The sequence below is a fragment of the Dipodomys ordii genome, unplaced genomic scaffold, assembly GCF_000151885.1.
Source record: "Dipodomys ordii isolate 6190 unplaced genomic scaffold, Dord_2.0 Scaffold34, whole genome shotgun sequence".
Classification (NCBI taxonomy): domain Eukaryota; kingdom Metazoa; phylum Chordata; class Mammalia; order Rodentia; family Heteromyidae; genus Dipodomys; species Dipodomys ordii.
In genome coordinates, this window is record NW_012267250.1 from 11016844 (window position 1) to 11037757 (window position 20914).

The following is a 20914-nucleotide window of genomic DNA, read 5'->3' on the forward strand; positions in this document are numbered from 1 at the left end:
AGCCTGGACAGAAAAGTCTGTAAGACTCTTATCTCCAATTAACCACCAAAAATCCAGAAGTGGAGCTGTGGCTCAAATGGTAGAGAGCTAGCCTCAAGCACAAAAGCTTGGAAACAGTGCCCAGGCCAACGTTCAAGCCCAGAATCAACACCAAAATGATAATAATGGTAATAATAAAATGTATTATTCCCCTAATGGAAATGCAGTCAGTGCTCTTCTGGATTTCATCAGATTAATTGTCGAATATCAAGAGGAAAAAGATCTTTCTCTAAACACTGAGAATTAACCTTATCTGCAGTTATAATGTAACATGCCAATGATTAACAAGAAATAGAATTTAATAGGTATGCATTATTGAATGAGATAGTGAGAGTTATGTAAAACAATGTATATGAAGATAATAGGTTGACAGCTTTATATAAAGGTGCTAATAAGCACAATAAATTCTCTTCATTTAATACAAAATATTGTTTCAATGTGCCATTTAACCGGTTAGTATTAAGAAAAAGACAGATATTTGAATATAAAGAAGGGCTGGCAATGTGGCTTAGTTGTAGAGCATTTGCTGGGCATGCATGAGGCTGTGGATTCAATTCCTTGGTACTACATAAACAAAAATATTAAAAAAAAAAAGAAGAAGAAGAAGAATGAACCAGGTACCTTTGGCTTGTACCTATAATTCTACCTACTAAGGAGGCTGAGATCTGAGGATTATTGTTTGAAGCCAGCCTGGGCAAGAAAGTCCATGAGACTCTTATCTCCAATTAACCACTAAAAAGACAGAAGTGGAGGTGTGGCTTAAGTGGTTGAGTGCCAGGTTTGAGGAAAAGCTGAGTTAGAGAACATGTGGCTTTGAGTTTAAGCCCCATGACTGGCATGTGCGCGTGCACACACACACACACACACACACACACACACTGCACACAGAAGTAGATATCACAAATGCTGGAGTTAGGCCTTTCTAATCCTGAATGGTATCTGGTACCCACAGCAGTGCCATCTACTCTGCCTGTAGTTGGCTACTGAGCCTCTGTGTGTAAACTCCAATGTTCACATTAAACATGTCAGTCAAATGGAACAGTCTTCAGCAACAAGAGTAATAGAAAATATTATGAGTAGGAGCTTGTGTGGTAATTTACATCTACTCAGAAGGAAGAGACAAGATGGTCACAGTTCAACCCTAGCCGAAAAGCAAAAGAGGTAGGAAGGCCCTGAGTTCAAACCCCAGTACCAGAGGAAAAATGCATTTAGTATGCTCACTATCAGAAGTAGACCATATAAAGTAGGAGACTAAGAAGACACATAAGATTTGTCTGGGAAGTGGCGCTGTAGCTCAAGTGGTAGAGCACTAGCCTTGAGCTGAAGAGCTAAGGGACAGCACTCAGGCTGAGTTCAAGCCCCATGACCGACAAAAAAAAAAAAAAGATTTGTCTGTTTCCTCTAGTTTCTTTCCCAGGAGGCAAACATACAGAACTCCTCAGTGGAAGTAAACAAAAGCATGGGAGTTCATTGTGAGATAAGCCCTAAGATATTTGTTGATTATGCTTATTAAAATTACTAAAGTTCATACATGATACACTACCTAGGTAGATTAATTCAAAGACATTTGACTCATAGCCTGCCTTAGAAATTATACCTGCTTGGGGCTGGGAAAGTGGCTCAGTGGTAGAGTGCTTGCCTTGCATGCATGAGGCCCTGGGTTCGATTCCTCAGCACCACATAAGCAGAAAAAGCCAGAAGTGGTGCTGTGGCTCAAGTGGTAGAGTGCTAGCTTTGAGCTGAAGAGCTGAGGGAGAGTGCCCAGGCCCAGAATTTAGGCCCCATGACCAACTCCCAAAAGAAAAAAAAAGAAATTACACCTGTTCAAGTAGAGCATATCATACATAGCATGTTACAGCTTCCCATTACTATACCAAAATGGCTTTAATTGTCTTATAGAGGGCAAAGGTTTATTGTGTCTCTAAGTTTTAGTGCTTGAACTAGTGGCAGGGCAGCATGTAGTGGTAACACTAGCTGCTCATTTCATGGGATCAGGAAGCAAAGACAGGAAGAGGAAGGCCTGAAGTCTGGATATTCCCTTCAAAGGCACACCCCCAATGACCTAACTTCCTTCTACTAGGCCCCACCCTCTCGAGTTTCTACTACTTCTCATTTCCTTGTGCTGTGGACCATTCTATAACATAGACCTCTGGTTGAGATGGGTATGCATGCCATTTGTTGTGGGAGTCGGGACAGCAGGTAATAAACAACAATTGCTGACAGAAATTCAAAGCAAGATGAAGAAAATGGCGGTTCTGAGAAAACAAGGCATCTGTTCAGATGGCCACTGGTCACTTCTTTGTAATGTGTCTTTGAAATGTCCTGTCAGCCATCTGTTTAATAAGTAAATGATATATAGTAAAGAGGAAGCAAATATAATGAACTAACCCATGCCAAGAATATTTTTAAACGTGTGAAATCCAATTATTTTTATGGAGAAATAGGCACTTTAATCATTCTTATCACAATTCAAAAAATAAGGCAGAAATGGAAAGCACAAGTGGGGTATAAAAACAACATTTGGTTTTGACATAGCATGGTACCAATAACCCAAGGTACTGAATCAAGGCTGTGAATCAAGTCCTTTTCCTTCAAGGGTAAAATACAAGTTGGCAGTAATGTCTAAATGTTTGTACACCTTTGACTTGGAAATTTAGACATGAATTATCATGGATGAGTTTCTATGGTAACGTTAAAACTAGAGGCAAGCATAAATTCACATGTGTGAAAAAAGAAATAATAAGTGTAAAGAGCCTTCAGAAGAATATTTTTAATCTAGCTATAAATAAGAAATGAGTCAGATAAGCTATGCAAATTTAAGGTGAGTAAATTTAGGAAAAAATTTATACAAAACTTTGTAGTCTTGGGAGGAGTATAGGTACATCTGAGAAGTTCAAAAAATGTCTCTATCAAATATGAACAGTGATGAAAATCACTGAACCTAAAGATCCATCTGTGCCCAGGGTCTACCATATAGTTAAGACAAAATAACTTAAAGTCACATTGTATAGTAATAAATACACTTTACCAGATAATTCACAAACTGAATATCATTTCATATCCAAAATCTTTTGGCTTTTAATTTTTCTAGTTTGTTCTAAGTAGAGCTAGTACTATTGGCTTCACTTAGCATTAAAACAGTGCCTTTGCATTGAAAAGTTCCTCTAGCCAGCTGCTCAGGGCTCACACCTCTAATCCTAGCTAATCAGGAGGCTGAGATCTGAGGATCACGGTTGAAAGCCAGTCAAGGCTGGAAAGTCTGTGAGATTCTTATCTCCAGTTAACTACCAGAAACAAACAAACTCAAATGGTAGAGTGTTAACCTTGAGCGCAAAAGCTCAAGAACAGCACACAGGACCAGCACAAAAAAGAAGGAAGGAAGGAAGGATCCTTTAGATCATAAACTTTGATTCCCTAAAGTGCTGATTTTAGTATCATTAACACAGAATGTTGAATCAAGACTCAAATATGGATGCTGTTTTTTTCCAAGAGTAATCTATGACATTTTATGTTGTATATAATGCTTAATGTTTGGGGTGAGATGTACTAGGGTCTTACTTTGAAATTCATTAAAGTACAAAATGGATTAATGGACAGCTAGAATATAGATAGACAATAAAGCAAAAATAGCCAGTTATTAACATGTATGATGTTCAGTGTACAAGTCTTTCAACTTTTCTAGAAATTGTATAATAAAATGTTTAGGGATATTATTAATATAACTATTAATTTATTTTATAGTGAAATGTTTTAACATTGAAATGTTGAGTACAAGCATATTACATCTTGTATTTTTTCTTGGATATGCCACTTCTCTATTAACTAGAGCCAAGGAGCAATAACAGAGCGTTTGCGCAGTTTCAGTATGCATGACTTGACAGCTATCCAGGGTGATGAGCCTGTGGGACAAAGACCGTATCAGCCTTTACCAGAAGCTAAAAAGAAAAGCAAAGCTGCCCCCAGCGAATCAGCAGGTGTGCTTATTTGTTTTTATACAGTACTTTCATAATTGAGCTTGACCCTCAAGATGGGTACCAAAATAATACGTGGTAACTGGTTTTGTTGTAAGCTTATATTGTTGAGTTTTCTATTTTTCTATAGCCTTTTATTCTCCAAATTTTGCCTTTGGCTGACCAAGGACATTCTCACTCTGAGAATTATCCTCTTGTGCTGCCATGAATATTTAGCAGCTTAAGATGTGGTAAGTTCCTCACCAGCAGCACTGGTTCCAAACTGTGTCCAGTATGGTCTGCTCAAAGTGTGTGCTGATGTCTAAGGAGGTTTCCAGTTGAGCCATCTTTACTGCGAGTCCTGTGAACAAGTAAGGATATTGGTGAACGTTCAAGCAGATGCTTAAAGATAATTCAAATGGCAAATAGGATAAATCTAGTGGAAAGCATGTTGAAATTACATATTCTAGTTCAAGAGTTGTAAATTATGAGCATTCATAGTTGCTGTGACCTGTAACTTTTTTTTTTTTTTTTTTTTTGCCTCTCCTGGGGCTGGAACTCAGGGCCTGGGCTCTGTCCCTGAGCCTCTCTGTGCTCAAAGCTAGCATTCTACCACTTGAGCCACAACACCACTTCTGTTTTTTTCTGTTTATGTGGTATGGAACCCAGCGCTTCATGCATGCTAGCAAGCACTCTACCACTAAGCCACATTCCCAGCCCCTGTTCTGTAACTTTAATTAAATGTTATGACCTGAGAAGCATACAAGTAAATAAGACATGGTTTCTTTATCTTCTCATAGTGAAAAGTTTTAAGAAGGCTAAGAAGTAAGATCTGGATATTCACTACTTAACTGTTAAGTGCATAAGATAGAGATCTCTTTAATATTTTCTTTCATGGCTCATGTCATAATCAAAGGGATTATAGTTTGAGACTAGCCAGTACAGGAAGTTAGGAAGAACCTGCCATCTCAACAAATAAGCCAGGAGTGGTGATTGTACATCTGTAATCCCAGCTTTGCAGAGCATAGGTAGGAAGACATAGGTCTGAAACTGATCTCAGAGCATACTTCAGCCTTCCCATCATAGCTGAAATGACAAGTGTGCACTGCTATGCCTGGCTACTTTTCATTGAGCTGGAGTTCTGAAGACTTTTTGCCTATACTGGTCTGGAACAATGATCCTCCTAACCTCAACTTCTCACAGGTCTGTGCCAATGTGCCCAGTTATGAATTGAGAGCAGCCTCAAACTGTAGGAAGTAGGAGTACAGGCATGAGACTTCAAACCCTGGCTTCAAAATAAAACGAGAAGCTTGCTGGTACTGTGCCACTCAGGCCATACCTAAATAGCTAGCATTACTGGCATGAGCCACCAGCACCCAGCTCAAAGTAAATTCTAAAAAACTATGATGTAAATGTAAGAAAGTAAGCCATAGCAAGAAATTCCAGCCAGCCACCAGTGGTTTATACCTATAACCCTAGCTACTCAAGGGACTGAAATCTGAGAATCTATTTGAAGGCAGCCCAGACAGACAAATCCAAGAGACTTGTATCCCCAATAAACTCAAAAAGCCAGAACTGGAGGTGTGGCTGAAGTGGTAGAGCTCCAGTTGTGATTGAAAAGAACGTCCTTATGTTCTGAGTTCAGCTTCAGAATCAGCACACATTACCCTCCCCCCCCAAAAAAAAGTATTATGTATGTTTATGATCTTAGGATTCATCATCCTTTGTAAGCCCAACATCCAACTCAGAAAACATAACAGAAAAAAAATTGAGAGATTTCTACATGAAGCCAAAATGTAAAAGAGTCCAACTGACCAATAATAAATGCATGAGAAAAGATTTTCAACTTCAAAGAAATAGTGAATAAAAATAACAATAATGCAATAATGTATTGGTGACTATTCCAGTTATCTATTGCTGTGTAACGAAACACCCACAGCAGTTGCTTCAGACAATCACAATCACTTATTTTGCTCCCTTTTGGGGAGGGGTCCAGAGAATGGACTCAGCAAAGCACTTCTTGTTCAGCATCTCCTGCAGCTGTGGTCAAGCAGCAGCTGGTGCTGAAGTCATACATAATCTAAGAAGAGCTCACACATGTCTGAGCTGGACAGAGTTCAACAGCAGGTGGGTTGAATGGCTGGGGCCTCACAGACATAACTCTGTGTGGTCTCTTGGTCTCTGAGCATAGCTAGACATTTACCTGGCAGCTGAAGGCTCCACAGCCAGTGTCCCAGGAGACACTGGCAGCCGCCCCGCTGTATGACTTTGCAGTAACATTTTTGGTAGTGATTTATTGCAGCAGTACAAAGGCCTGTGAGATTTAAAAGAAAGGAAGAAGAGAGTCAGAGAATTTATGAAGATATTTTTAAACCACCATAGGAAGCATGTTGAGACCCACAAATGCTCTCTTGCACTTTGAGTTTAAAATGGGATGATCATCTTGGATGACAATCTGGCAGTAATCATTTATTTCCTTTAACTCAGCAAGAAACTTCTAGGAATATGTCTTGAGGAAATAGTTATACAAGTGTTCAAAAATATATGTAAAAGAATGTTCTTACTTTTTATAATGAATATTGGAACAAATCAAAGGCCTAAGTAAAATTATTCAGCAAAAAGATAATCTATTTACTGACATGAAAACAAATCAAGATTGTAGAGAAAGCAGTAATAAAACAGTATCATTGGGTATGGTGGCATGCACCTATAATCTCAGTGTTTTGGAAGCTGAGTCAGGGGGATTGAAATTTTGAGGCTAATTGAGGCTACAGAGGTAGTTCCTTGCCAGCCTAGGCTACATAGCCAGACCCCATGTCAAAACGCTCTTCTCCCTCTTAAAAACAATAACCAGGGGCTGGGAAGGTGGCTCAGTGGTAGAGCGCTTGCCTTGCATGCATGAGGCCCTGGGTTTGATTCCTCAGCACCACAAAAGCAAAAAAAAGAAAAAGCCCGGAATGGTGCTATGGCTCAAGTGGTAGCCTTGAGCTGAAGAGCTGAGGGACAGTGCCTAGGCCCAGAGTTCAGGCCCCACGACCGGACCAAAAACAAAAAAACCAATAACCAGAATGTGTGTTATTTTACTTATATTGGAAGAAAGGTAAATGATAAAATGGAGGAATGTATGTAAGGTTATTTTTAAATGTATATAAACAGAGGAAAGTTTATAACACTATTCCTGAAATGTTAATTGATACTGTAACTGAATGATGGAATTTTTATGATCTTTTGAATTTTTTAATTTATTACTCAGAAAATCCAAAATAAAATGATACTTTTATTTTTAAAAAATAATTAAGGTACTCATTTTTAAGTATTTTCTTGTTGTTTGTTTGTTTCTTGTATTTTGTCATGAGCCTTGAACTCAGGGCCTGGACACTGTCCCTGAACTCTTTTGCTCAAGGCTAGCACTCTACCACTTTGAACCACAGTGACACTTCTAGTTTTTGAGTAGTTAATTGGAGGTAAGAATTTCACAGGGACTTTTCTATGGGGGCTAGCTTTGAATATGATCCTCAGATCTAAGCCACCTGAGTAACTACTTGCACCTGGTGAAAATATAAGTATTTGGTTGGTCATGGGGCTTGAACTCTGGGCCTGGGCACTGTCCCTCAGCTCTTCAGCTCAAGGATAGTGCTCTACCACTTGAACCATAGAGCTACTTCTAGTTTTCTGATAGTTTTATAGGATTTTTTTTTTTTGTCGGGTCATGGGGCTTGAACTCTGGTCCTGAGCACTGTCCCTCAGCTCTTCAGCTCAAGTCAAGTGCTCTAACACTTGAGCCACAGTGCCACTTCCATTCCGGTGGTTTTTATTGGAGATAAGAGTCTCACAGATTTTCCTGCCCAGGCTGGCTTTGAACCATGATCCTCAGATCTCAGCCTCCTGAGTAGCTCGGATTACAGATGTGAGCCACCGGCCGGCCAAAAACTTTTTTTAATTTTTATTTATTTTTTATTGTGAAAAATACTGTACAGAGGGATTACAATTACATGGGCAAGATAATGAGTACATTTCTTACCAAGCATTGTAGCCTCCTCCTTTGTTTCCCCTTCCCATCCCTTCCCAGCCTCCCCCCTACCCAATCCTCCCCCCCCACCACCAAAGTTATAAAGTTTGTTTTCGACATGACAACTTGTACATCCGAGAATTTTTTTTTTATTAATTTTGTTTTGTTTTGAGCCAGTCCTAGAGCCTGAGTGGGTGCCATCCCTGAGTGTTTTTGCTCAAAGCTAGTGCTCTACCACATGAGCCATACCTCCACTTCTGGCTTTTTGGTGGTTAATTGGAGATAAGAGTCTCACAGACTTTCCTATCTTCACTGGCTTTGAACCATGAGCCTCAGATCTCATCTTCTTGAGTAGCTAGGATTATAGGTGTGAGACACCAACTTTAATTAAATATTTGACTATTTTTTCCTCTGTTGGATGTTGGTTTAATAGGTTGCTAGATTACCCCTGTCAGTTTCAACTCCTAGTAAATCCAACATTTCACTGCTTTTTCTGGATTTTGTCATTTCCCTTTCTCTTTTTTTTTCTTTCTTTTTCTTTCTTTCTTCCTGTCTTTCTTTCTTTTGTTCTTTTTTTCACTAGTACTTAGATTTTGAACTCAGGGACTCATATTTGCTGAATGTGCTCAGTTTATAATCTGTCCCTTGAGCCACACCATCAGACCTACTTTTTGCTAGTTATTTTGGTGATAGAGTCTCAAGGACTTTCCTACCTGGGCTGGCTTCAAGCCTCAATCTTCTGGATCTCAGCCTCTTAAGCAGGACTTACAAGCTGTCCCACGCCACCTCCTGCGGAGTCTGCATGAGAGATTGCAGTAGACAAAGAGCTTCAAGGAAGCATGCCTGCAGGAAGGAGGTGTTGGTTCAAGGCTTTCCATACACTTGGCTGCACCTTTATAGCCTCTACCTTTATTCTTACTATATTCTTCTTGGCTGTACATTCGTTGCCTTTATTCTCGTTTTGGCTATTTTTCTATTGATCCGCAAACAGAACATGTTGTTTCTTTCCAGTCCAATAGAGACGGCTTCTCTAAATAATAAAGACTTAGGACCAAAGATTAAATGTGGGCAATGCCCCAATCAATCTATCATCTGATGTGACGCTGCCTCCAGAAACTCCTACAACTTCACAAGCAGTTTTGTGGCTCACGCATAGTAAATGCAGAAACTTAAAATTTTCAGATATGTTACAACAGGCAGAATTATTGAATTAAACTAAACTAGAAGGAGTTAACCCAGAAGCTCAGAGAGTTCTAGAAAAAGGGACCCCTAATAATAAAAGGAAAAGAAAGATTTCCCCAACAGTTATGATTAAGTTTAGTCCAGCTTACATTATAGGGAATAGATGGTGGTTTCCCAAAAAAATATAAAGTTAGTGATATCACATTTCCTGAACCGACCGATGAACCATTGCCTTATACAGGAGCTTATAAAGATGAAAACAGACGGATTAATGTAAAAGGAAAATTGGAATTCATTAGATTTTATACAAAAATTAGGTAGATCTAGACCATTACAGTGTTTATTATTAAAACCACAATAATATAGTTTAAAATAACAATTAGAAATTTATGTGAACAAATATTTGGATTAAAAATAAAGGAAACGGAGAATGCCTGACTCAACCTGGAAGTGGTTTTTTGGATGGTTTCAAAGGGACTTAAAAATATATGGAAAAAATAAAAAGAGTACAATATAAGTACAGCCCTGTCTTAGGTTTGTTAATTATTAAACGTAAAAAGGCTGAATAGATGACGCATTCTATTAAACTATATGCTAGACTTGTTTCGCACCACTTAGTTTAAACAGTTGATGGGATAGTCATCAATTTTCATGTAATCCACCAATGTTTTGCTTTTCTTTTCTTTTTTTGGGGCGGGGGGTCCGGTTGTGGGGCCTGAACTCTGAGCCTGCGCGCTGTTGTCCCTCAGCTCTTCAGCCCAAGGCTCTACCACTTGAGCCAGTGCCACTTCCGGCTTTTTTCTTTTTGCTTATATGGTGCTGAGGAATCGAACCCAGGGCCTCAGGCTTGCAAGGCAAGCGCTCTACCACTGAGCCAACTTCCCAGCCCTGCTTTGCTTTTCTTAAAAATTGATTACATGCTTAAATAAAGAATCTATGTCACAATCACACAATGTATAAAAATGTTAATTCTCCTCAATAAAGATACAGTCAGATGCAACTCTTTTGAGTCTGTGTCTGTTTGTCACTTCAACATTTCTTTGTCCACCTATCCCCAGATCCCTGTCCCGTGGGTCCCAGTGCTGCAGCTGAGCTGGTCCGCCGCAGGCGTGAGCCACCAGCACCTGGCAGACTTTGACACTTCTAACTTGCCCAATAAAGTTCCCTTCTTTCAGTATCATCCATTTCTAATTCATTCTCCAAAATACAGGAAGAATGCTTTTACAAAACTCAAATCTAATCATATTATCTTTCAACTTAAAATATACTTCAATACCTTGAACCCCTAAAGTTTCTCTCTGATGAAGTCCAAACTCCGTAACATGGTACAATAACTCTCCAGCCTTCTTCTCCGACTCCATCAATCATAAGCCTTTGAGAACTTAGCTTAGCCAGGCTCCTGAAGATTTTCTCTCCTGCCCCACCCCCACTTCACCTTCTCCTTATCTTCCTTTACAGCTTCCATTGTAGTATTGCAGTGCCCACTGCAGTCTAGTTCCCCCGTTAGAGGGCATAAAAACACAGCTGTGTCTTTTTTTTTAATCATTATAACCTGATAACTTAGTACACATATTCATATATAATAGACTTTTTTAATGATTATGGAATATCAACTCTATCACTTTTATGAGACTAAATTTAGAAAGCCAATATTATTTTTCTAGCTGAATATAAAAAGGCAAGAAAGACTAGTTTGTTTAACCAACTTGTTGTTGGTATCTGTTAGAGAAGGGAAGATTTCATTGTTGAGTGAAATTTCATGAACTCAGATCCTTGTGCTTGACAGATGCTCTTCAACTTGATCCATGCCTGTAGTGTGTTTTGCTTTCATTATTTTTCACACAGGATCTTGCTCCATCCCCCTCTCTCACCCTCCCAGGCCCAGACTATGATCCTTCTATTTATGCTTCTTGTATAGCTGGGATGACAGACACATACCACCATGACTAGCTTGTAGGATGAAATGGAGGTCTCATGGACTTTTTTTGCCTTCAAATTATGATTCATTTGATCTCAGCCTGCTAAGTAGCTAGAATTGCAGATGTGAGCCAGAGCCCAGATTGAAATTGTAATTCTTTAAGTTCGATTCCTAATCTTCCAAAAATTAGAAGGAATTTAAAAAGCACAGCTCTGTGCTTGAATCCCATTCTGTTTTACCATAGGGTCAGGGATTATATAAACAATAGCAATAGAAATAAAAATAAAAATATAATGTAGGCTTGGTGTGTTGTTCAATGGTAGATTAATTACCTTAGCAAAGCTCTGGGCTCAGTTATAGACACTGCATAGAATATTTGATTGGAAAGTAGGTAGGTAGATACATAGATAGGTAAATAGAACATCTAAAAATAACAACTTGAAAACAAATTTTTGTGGTTTACTTTCCTGGATTCTAAAAGAATTGTAATTTTAAATAAAATTTTGTCAAATGAAGAAAGGAAAATGAAGAAATTTAAAACTGCCTGTTATCCTAGCTATTCAGGAGGTTAAGATATGAGGATCACTGTTCAAAGCCAGCCCAACCAGAAAAGCCCCCATGAGACTCTTATCTCCAATTAACCACTCAAAAACTGGAAATGGAGCTGTGGCTCTAAGTGGCAAAGCACTGGCCTTGAGCAAAAGAGCTCAGGGACAGTACAGGCCCTGAGTTCAAGCCCCATGACTGACAAAAATAAATATTAAATACACACACACACACAGTCCTATATTAGAAGCATTTCCTAAAGACTATGACCCAGACCTCTCCTACTTCATTTTTTCCAAGCAGTCTTGCTTCTCAGCCGCCCCAGCACCCTGCCTGCACTGTCTTCTCCCCAGAACATGCTTCTTTTAACTGCTGCAGGGAAACAAATTATTTTGACCTAAATAATGATTGATTATACTTCCATATCCTTCCTACTTTCTAACACCAAAGTCTGGCAGCATGAAATTGTACTTGCCTAATATATAATTAAAGTTGTTTATGTTATTATGAGGGTAAGAAGCTTATTAACAACTGTTCATGGTTTGTATAGTGAGTCTCAAATTGGCCATATCCTAGGAGAGCAGGACTAATCATTTGTTCAGTGTTTTTCTTCACTTGTAAGGAGTGTACTGTTCACCTGCCTCTGAGCCTAGAAACCCTTCTACTTTTCCCTCACAAGATGATTTATGTACATATGCTCCTTATCTTTATGGGAGGAGAATGTGAGATTTTTTGGAGCCTGGTAATTTCAACCTGTCTGGATAGCCTACCTTGTTCTGTATTCTGGCTGCTGTAGGTTAGCCCTGGTCTTGCTCACACTGGGAGCCTCAGGCTGTGGTTTTCAAACCGGGGGTTCATTAGCATAAAGTATCACCTGGAGACTTGTTAAAGATGCAAGTCCAAGCTCCACCCCAGGCATGCTGAATCATTAACTCTGGAAGTGGAGTCTAGCAATCTGTGTTGATAAGTTGTCCAGGTAATTATGATGCTGAAGTTCCTCAACCTCTTCTTCAGAGATGGGAGTGCTCTTGCCCCTGAGTTCCAGCCCCTTGATACTCTCAGACTTCCTTAAAACAACCAGCCTGCCTGCATGTTTTCATATTGGGCAATAGTAAGTCTTTGTTGCTTGCACCCTGTTAGCCCACACAGGATCTCACACTGACCTTCTTAATGCTGGCTGTTTTCTCTGACCTACATCTGTCATCATAGCCTGTGGTGTTTCTAATTACTGTAGCTTACTTGGCTGGGTTTTATCTGAACAGCTGCAACGAAGTCTTAACATCTGCATGCTGCCTCCAGCAACTTTTCTCATCCAAAGTTGTAGCCCCTTTGGGTCCTTCTTGGTTCATCTTAACATTCCCAGCATACAAGGTAGATGTGGGGCAGTCCTCAAATTCTAACTAAAGTCAAAACCTCAAATGACAAGCAAAACACAAATGACTTGGATGGTTTAGAATTCATGAAAAGAGAAAAGATAAGAAGAGATTTCACAATATATCCAGATATATTCTCTAATTAAAAAAAACACAATGAAAGTATTACCTACTCAAAAGTAAAGGTGCTTTGTTTTTAATATAAAAGTATGTATTAAACTGGGTGCTGGTGGCTCACACTTGTGATCTTACTACTCCTACTCGGGAGGCTGAGATCTGAGGATTGCGGTTTGCAGCCATCCAGGGCAGGAAAGTCCTTGAGGCCTTTTTGTTTTGTTTTGTTTTGTTGGTCATGGGGCTTGAACTCTGGGCCTGGGCACTGTCCCTCACCTCTTCAGCTCAAGGCTAGCGCTCTACCACTTGAACTACAGTACCACTTCCGGTTTTTTCTGTGTATGTGGTGCTAAGGATTCAAACTCAGGGCCTCATGCATGCAAAGCAAGTGCTCTATCACTGAGCCACCTTCCCAGCCCCCTTGAGACTCTTATCTCCAATTAACCACCTAAAAACCAGAAGTATAATTGTAGCTCCAAGTGGTCAAGCGCTAGCCTTGAGTAAAAAAGATTAGGGACAAGGCCTTAGCCCTGAGTTCAAGCCCCATGACTGACAAAAATAAAAGTGTTAAGAGCTGGACACCTGTGGCTCTCGCCTATAATTTTTACTTATGAGGCTGAGATCTAAGGATCAAGGTGTTTTTTTTTTCTTTAGGTCTAAGACTACGTACCTAGGGGTACCTGCCACTTTCGTTTTTTAGCTAGCTCCATACTCCCAAGATTGAGGTTCAAAACCAGCCCCAGCTGGAAAGTCCATGAAGACTCTTACCTCCAATTAACTACCAAAAATCAGGAAGCTGTGACACAAGTGGCAGAGCACTAGCCTTGAGCAAAAAAGCTCAGGGACAGCACCCAGGCCCTAAGTATATAGGAACTTCCTGGAGGAAATGAGTAGTGATCTTCCTTCATCTATAATAGAGCAGAAAGATAAGAAAGAGAAAGTAACCCAACAAATGCCAGACAGATGTGGAGGGAAAAGCCTGCCTCACCAGTGTCCTCTTACTAAATCATGCTGTTTTTGACAACTTGTTTAGCTTATGGAATTCCACTGAAAGATCGAGGTGAGAAAACGGATGAAGAAGCAGAAGGTCCATATTCAGATGATGAGATGTTGACACACAAAGGGCTGCGAAGATCCCAAAGCATGAAATCAGTGAAAACGGTCAAAGGCCGCAAGGAGGTCAGTCACGTGTGCATCCTTTTTCCTGATTAGTATTCCCAGGATTTCCCTGCTGCATTATCATTAGGGGTGGAATGGGAGAGCTGTCAGTAACATATCCTTATTGTTCTTAGTTTGGATCCGAGGTATCAGGATGTCTGGAAATGTTTTTTTCTCTGGGATTTGAAAATGGCAACTCCTATGTGGGCACTGTCATGAGTACCCAGTGCTAGTTCTGTGAATAAATAAGGAAAGCTGCTGAAGAAGTACACAGTTTTGCCTTCAACCATTTCTATATGATGATTGGTAGAAGTTTTACCCAAAATGATAAATGATCTTTACACCCAGAAAGCATGAAGGATCAGTGTTCATTGTTACTGTACTAAGCAAAACAAATAATAAGACAATGTTTTGTTATCAGCGATAATCTGTGTATATCCAGTATCACCATACTGACTACATTTTTATGAGTATATGAAAGTACTGCTGTTTTATAAACACTTAAATTGAAATATAGAGAACTGATTCTATGTGTCTGGAAAGTTAAAAAGTTAATATGGTTATATACTGTTACGACCTATCTAAGTTTAAAAAGTACTCAGTGTGTTTAATAATACATTTTTCTCTTCAGGTACGGTACGGTTCCCTAAAATACAAAGTGAAGAAGAGACCACAAGTGTATTTTTAGTCATCTACACTTCAGATATCCTAAGATAAATAATGCTAATAAGTCACTTTGGGCTGGGAGGTGGAGCTCATTTTCTATCATGATATATTTAGGATTTACACGTTAATTCTTTGGCTTGTAGCAATGATAGTATTTACTATGGTGGATTTAAATAGTTTTTGCTTAACGATTTTAGATACTGACTACTCAAGGTAGTTATGCAAGGTTTATTAATGTAAAGATCAGATCATGGAAAATCATGTTAGCTGTTTTCAATGGCAGCATGAAGTGCCTGGGACTCAAGATTACACAAAAATCCAGAGTATACTTGAAGAGTCTCTTTATGGTACAAGATAACCATTGTTGTGTTTCATTGTGTTTACCTCCATCTGTGTTATCTCTATCACATGCGGATTGTAATGAAATGGGCGGGGCTGTGATAGACAAAGGACATAATGTAAGATCATAAAGTACTTTTTATATATTCTTTAAATTTTTACCTTTCTAATACTTAACATTAACTGAAAACTCTTAAATATTTGAAAACCAGGTATCTATCTAGCACTTTCCTGACTAGTTTTGCACATTTGAGAACTGTTTACTTATCTGACAACTGTACATTGAGTTTAAATTGTAGTGTCACTGTTTTATCATTGTTTGTCATTCTCTGACATGTCAAATTTATGCCTTAAAATGCATCATCTCCTTTTTTCTATGGGTTTTATTTTTTAAATTTGTGGGAGTTGTAATATAAAAATTTGCCTAATTGTTCAGTTTTTAATTATCTCTGTACAAGTAAAAAGTTATTTTAAACACTAGCCAGTTTTTCATATTTAGATGCAAAATGCAGTTGAAGTAAGCCTGTCAGCACCAATTACATTTTTCAGTCCTAAAAATGGTCGCTTTTATGAAATAAAGTAAGAGACCAGTGTGGCACATAGATACCTCCTATTCCATAAAATTATCCAGTAGTCAGTTTGGCATCAATGGCTTACACCTATAATCCTAGCTATTCAAGAGGCTGACGTCTGTGGACTTTTCTGGCTAGACAGAAAAGTCCTCACGACTGTATTTCTAAACAACCAGCAAAAAGTCAGAACTGAAGCAAGTAAAGGTATGGCTGAGGTGGTATGGTGCTATTTGTGAATGGAAAAAGCCATACAAGATCCACAGTTCAAGTCCCATTCAGTTCCAGCACTAGATATACACCTCCAATAATCAGTTTATTCACAAGCTTGCAGTAGACACATGCTGCTGGTTTATAAATCTGGTAGACTAAAATCGTTTGAGTTTTTTTTGGCCAAAACAATTTCTGAAGATGAGTAGTACTAGTGTAAAATACAGATATCATTAATCCTACACATCACAAGCTATTTGAAAAATTAGCATTTTGTAATCTAATCAATTTGGAGATATTTTTGAGGTTGTACCTCAAAATCAGCATATCTTTGGTAATGGTTTTGATGTTCAATAATCAAATCTGTATTTATTATACTATCCATTGTACTTGCTTGCCCTAAAGAAACATAAGAGAGATTGTGAGATCTTCAACCTTCCTACCTTTCAAGAAGAAAAGCCAGCCGGCAATGTATATCCAGGGACTCAAGTTTTGACTGGCTACGGAGTATTCATTCAGGAGTATCTAGGGATCATTCATCCATTGCCTGTTGACTACTGTCGGGATATTCTAGACTATCTCTTGATGCATACCAACAAGGGAAAATTCATTCCTTTTTTTTCTTATAAAATTTAATTCTATCAATATCTCCATCTACCACAACTAATTTTTAGCCTCTTCATTTCTAGAAGGACTCTTTCAAACTTAATTAGAAGCTCTTGGGAGATGGCATTATTAACTTTGCGTAGTACTGGTCTTGTCAATATAAGTGCTAAATCATGCTTGTGTTTACTACACAGGCAATTGCATCTCAGATTGCCTAATAAGGTCATGTAAGTGACTTTTTACTGAGAATATTACTTGTGAAGGGCTGATTGGTACCATTTTAGTCTTTTCAACTCTAGTCTCAGTTATTGGTTCTGGGGATGAGCTAAGGTGATGGAGAGCATGCTTAGCATGCACCAACCTTGCATTGTCCTGTAATAAACTCATGTTCATATACTATCTTTAAATTTGAAACATTTTTTATCTTCTAGAAGCACACTCATTTATCAAAGACAGTAAAATCTGAGAGACAGGGTGCATTTCCTTCTGTGACATTGTTCTCCTCCACATTCACCAGTCTGTCTCTTCTAAATTTCAGGTATTAACACCTTACACACAGTTACTACCATTTTCTTCCTCTCATTTTACATTTCTTAAATTTGATTCTGTCCTTACAGTGTGTTTCAGCATGACTTTATTTGAAAATAAGCTTATATGTTGTTGCTTTCTTTATGTCTTAAAAGAAACAGATTCTTTTTGTTGTTTGTTTCTCTGCTTTTAAGTCTACTGATTTTTAAGAGATGTAAATTTATTCATCCATCCCAGCGCCTTGCTCTTCCCCCCCCCCCCCCCCCCCCCCCCCCCCCCCCCCCGCTGCTACTTGGGGCATGGCCATTAGATGCACAAGCCCATTTAGGGCACTGTTTTGATAACTGTTGGAACTGATCCAGAAATTATAGCCTACTAGTATTTTACTATACATCCATTCAACTTATTTACTAATACTTAACCATCTCCTAGATTTGTTTAGGCATAAGAATTGATCTTTTCTTTAAAATATCATCTTTTTATGGTATAAAAAAGATCCAGAAATAAGCCTGTTTCTAAGTAATTATGTAAACCTACCTAGATTGTACCTGATTCCCTCCTCACACTTCCCTCTATCTGTATTTGGCTACAAATGATACTGCCGCATTATTAATTATAAATACTTGACTACACTGATTGATTGAACAAAATTATTGAAGTATTTCAGGGATCTTATTCCATGTCACCACCAAAGATTTCTACAGTGTTATAAAGTATGTAAATATTCCAACTTTCTATAAATGTGTTTTCTTTATTTACTTTTTAGAATAACAGTATATACTTTTGGGAGAATGCTTGAACTTCTGTATTGTTAAAAAAAAAAAAAAAGCATAATACTGCCAGGTGCTCATGCCTGTAATCCTAGCTATTCAGGAGACTGAGATCTAAGGGTTGAAGTGCAGAGCCAGCCCAAGCAGTAAAGTCCATGAGACTCTTATCTCCAATTAATTACCAGAAAACCAGAAATGGCACTGTGGCTCAAAGTGGTAGAGTGCTAGCCTTGAGCGAAAAAGTTCAGGTCCCAAGTTCAAGAAAACCAAAAAAGAAAACAAAAACAAAAAAATACTGTCTTACATTAAATATAAATAATTTATAATTGGAAGGGCTAAACTTTCATTTACTATCTTTAATCAGGAAAGCTAAGGTGTTAATATATATTTAAAATTACTTTTCTATGCTTTCTCCTTTTGCGGACTGATTTGTTAAGTGATTAGGTAAATTTTGAGATCACTGTTATATGATATATGGCATGTATTTTTAAGTAAACATACAAGATTAAAGCTTTCTGAAAGCTGTCTTTCAGACTTACGCTTTGAGAAACCTTCTGCAGATTAAATGTATACTAACTCTTTTTAAACATTGACCAGGACTTTATATTTTATCTTCTGACATCTAAGCTTGTATACTTTCATAGCTAAGAGAAAAAAAAGTTACAAAAATGTTATCTCTTTGTAAATGCTATCTTTAAGACCAGCTTGTGGTGATTTTGCAAGTGTATTTTTTGAAAAATTTAAAATAAACTCATTTTATTACCAGCAACTTGTATTTCTTTTTTAGTATCAAATAAGTCAAATTTCATTAATTGGTATTGTTTTGGACTATGCCCTGATTATGTAATGAACATTATAAACATATACTTAAGTTTACAAATTACAGAGCAAATTCTAAAAATCATATGCATTCAATAATACTCATCTACAGGACTACAAAAGGATCAATGAGTTGTTAAGTTTCTATGTTAGAAAGAGAAGCTAGGTCAGGCACTGGTGGCTCATGCCTGTAATCCTAGCTACTCAGGAGGCTAAGATCGTGGTTGGAATACAGGCGCAGGCAGAAAAATCCCCAAGAGACTCTTAATCACTTGAAAGCCCCACAAGTAATGAGACAGAGTCAGAGACTGGGAAAGCATTGAAACCCTAGCTTTCAATTGGTTGGTTAGCTGTCTGTCTTGGGCATAAAATATAACAGAAAAATTCAGATTTATGTGTCCTGGAAATGTTCTGGGGCTCCATCTGCTTGAAAGTCAGGCGTCTGTCTGCCTTACATTTCAGTTTTAGAGAGAAATCCTATGTTTAAAAAAAGTTTCCTTATGTTAATTCATTATGATAAGTAATGTACATTACAGCATTTCCAGATAGCTTTCAAAATAAAGTTCTTATAATTTCATTTGTATTATGAGGTATAGCCTCATAATTTGTAAAGAACATTTTTAAAGAACATTTCAAAAAAGCTGTGCAAATATTAACTCTTTCATTATTTTCTCTTGAAGTGTGGCTCACTGTTCTTAAAAAAGGAATTTGTGAACAAAAATCATGAGAGGCTGATTATTTTTCTGGTTTTTATGGCGGGATTTTTTTCCCTCTACCCAGGTCCTACCACTTGAACGTAGAGCCCTAGCCCTGTCCCTGAGCTTCTTTAACTCAAGGCTAGAATTCTATCAACTTGAGCTACAGAACCACTTCCAGCTTTGTAGTAGTTTATTGGAGCTAAGAGTCTCATGGACTTTTTTGCCTTGGCTGACTTCAACCTGTGATCATTAGTTCTTAGCCTCTTAAGTAGGTTTTTAGGTATAAGCCACCAGCGCCTGCCTTGATTCATTGTTTTCTGAACACATTCTGCCCTTTTACCTATCCTAGCCTTGAAACACACTCCTTCTGGTCTGGCTTAAATGGCTTCTTTAAAGATAATTCTTTGAATTGAATTTTTTAAGCACAAGAAGGATACTTGTCAAAAAAAACAAAAAACAAAAGCTGGAAGTGGCTTTGTGTCTCAAGTGGTAGCACACTAGCCTTGAGCACAGAGTCTCAAGGACAGTGACCAGGCTCCCAGTTCAAGCCCAGGACAGGCCAAAATAGAGTCAAATAAAATAAACAGCTGTAGATTACTAAAGGATTGTGCCTGACAAAATCAAGAAAATTACCATGTTCATTCTGTTTGCTTAATATTCTCATATTAAGAAAAAGGGAAGGTAGGCACTATGCCTCACACATGTAATCCTAGCTACTCAGGTGACTGAAATCAGGAGGACTATGAATTGAGGCCAGCCTGGGAAAAAAGTTCTTGAGATGCCCTTTCTCAGCCTAATAGCAAGGGGCACACGTCTGTCATCCCAGATATATGGAAGGCTGAGTTGGGGGGGGGGTCACACTTCCAGTCCAGCCCATTCAAAAAGTCTGTAAGCTGTCATCTCAACAGAAATGCTAAAATGATGATGCTTGTCATTCCAGCTCTATGAGAAGTGCAAATAGGATGATTTTAGTCCAGATCATTCAGGCAAAGAAGCAAAACCCTATCTCAAAAATGACTAAACCAGAAAAGGCTGTTAGCATGGCTCAAGTGTTAGAGCACCTGCTTAGGAAGCATAAGGTCCTGAGTTTAATTCACGGTGCCATCAAAAAGAAAAAAAAAAAAACTTGGGGAGAAAGGGATGGTATTTTGGAATTGCCTGAAAATAAATCGAGCATCACGTTTTTACATTCAATAATACCCTCTGATGACCCATTTTCATTGCATAGCACTCTTATGTTGCTGTGCCAAGTCTGTAATAAGATAGCATAACAACGGAGGAGAAATAATGCTTGCTTTTTTAAAATAATCTGTTCCTGCCAGGCATTGGTGGTTCATGCCTGTAATCCTAGCTCCTCAGGACGCTGAGATCTGAGGAGCATGGTTTGAAGCCAGTCCAGGCAGGAAAGTCCATGAGACTC

General features: G+C 38.4%; 1 protein-coding gene across 1 annotated transcript in view; it reads left to right on the forward strand.

Moving 5' to 3' along the window:
- Positions 1-16695, forward strand: part of Reep3 (receptor accessory protein 3) — a 72126-nt gene extending 55431 nt beyond the window's left edge. Inside the window, exons 6-8 of the mRNA XM_013017120.1 lie at positions 3866-4013; positions 14165-14310; positions 14921-16695. Coding sequence (XP_012872574.1) covers positions 3866-4013; positions 14165-14310; positions 14921-14977 — 351 coding nt within the window. The 3' untranslated portion in view covers positions 14978-16695. The remainder of the gene's footprint in view (positions 1-3865; positions 4014-14164; positions 14311-14920) is intronic.
- Positions 16696-20914: the final 4219 nt, after the last annotated feature.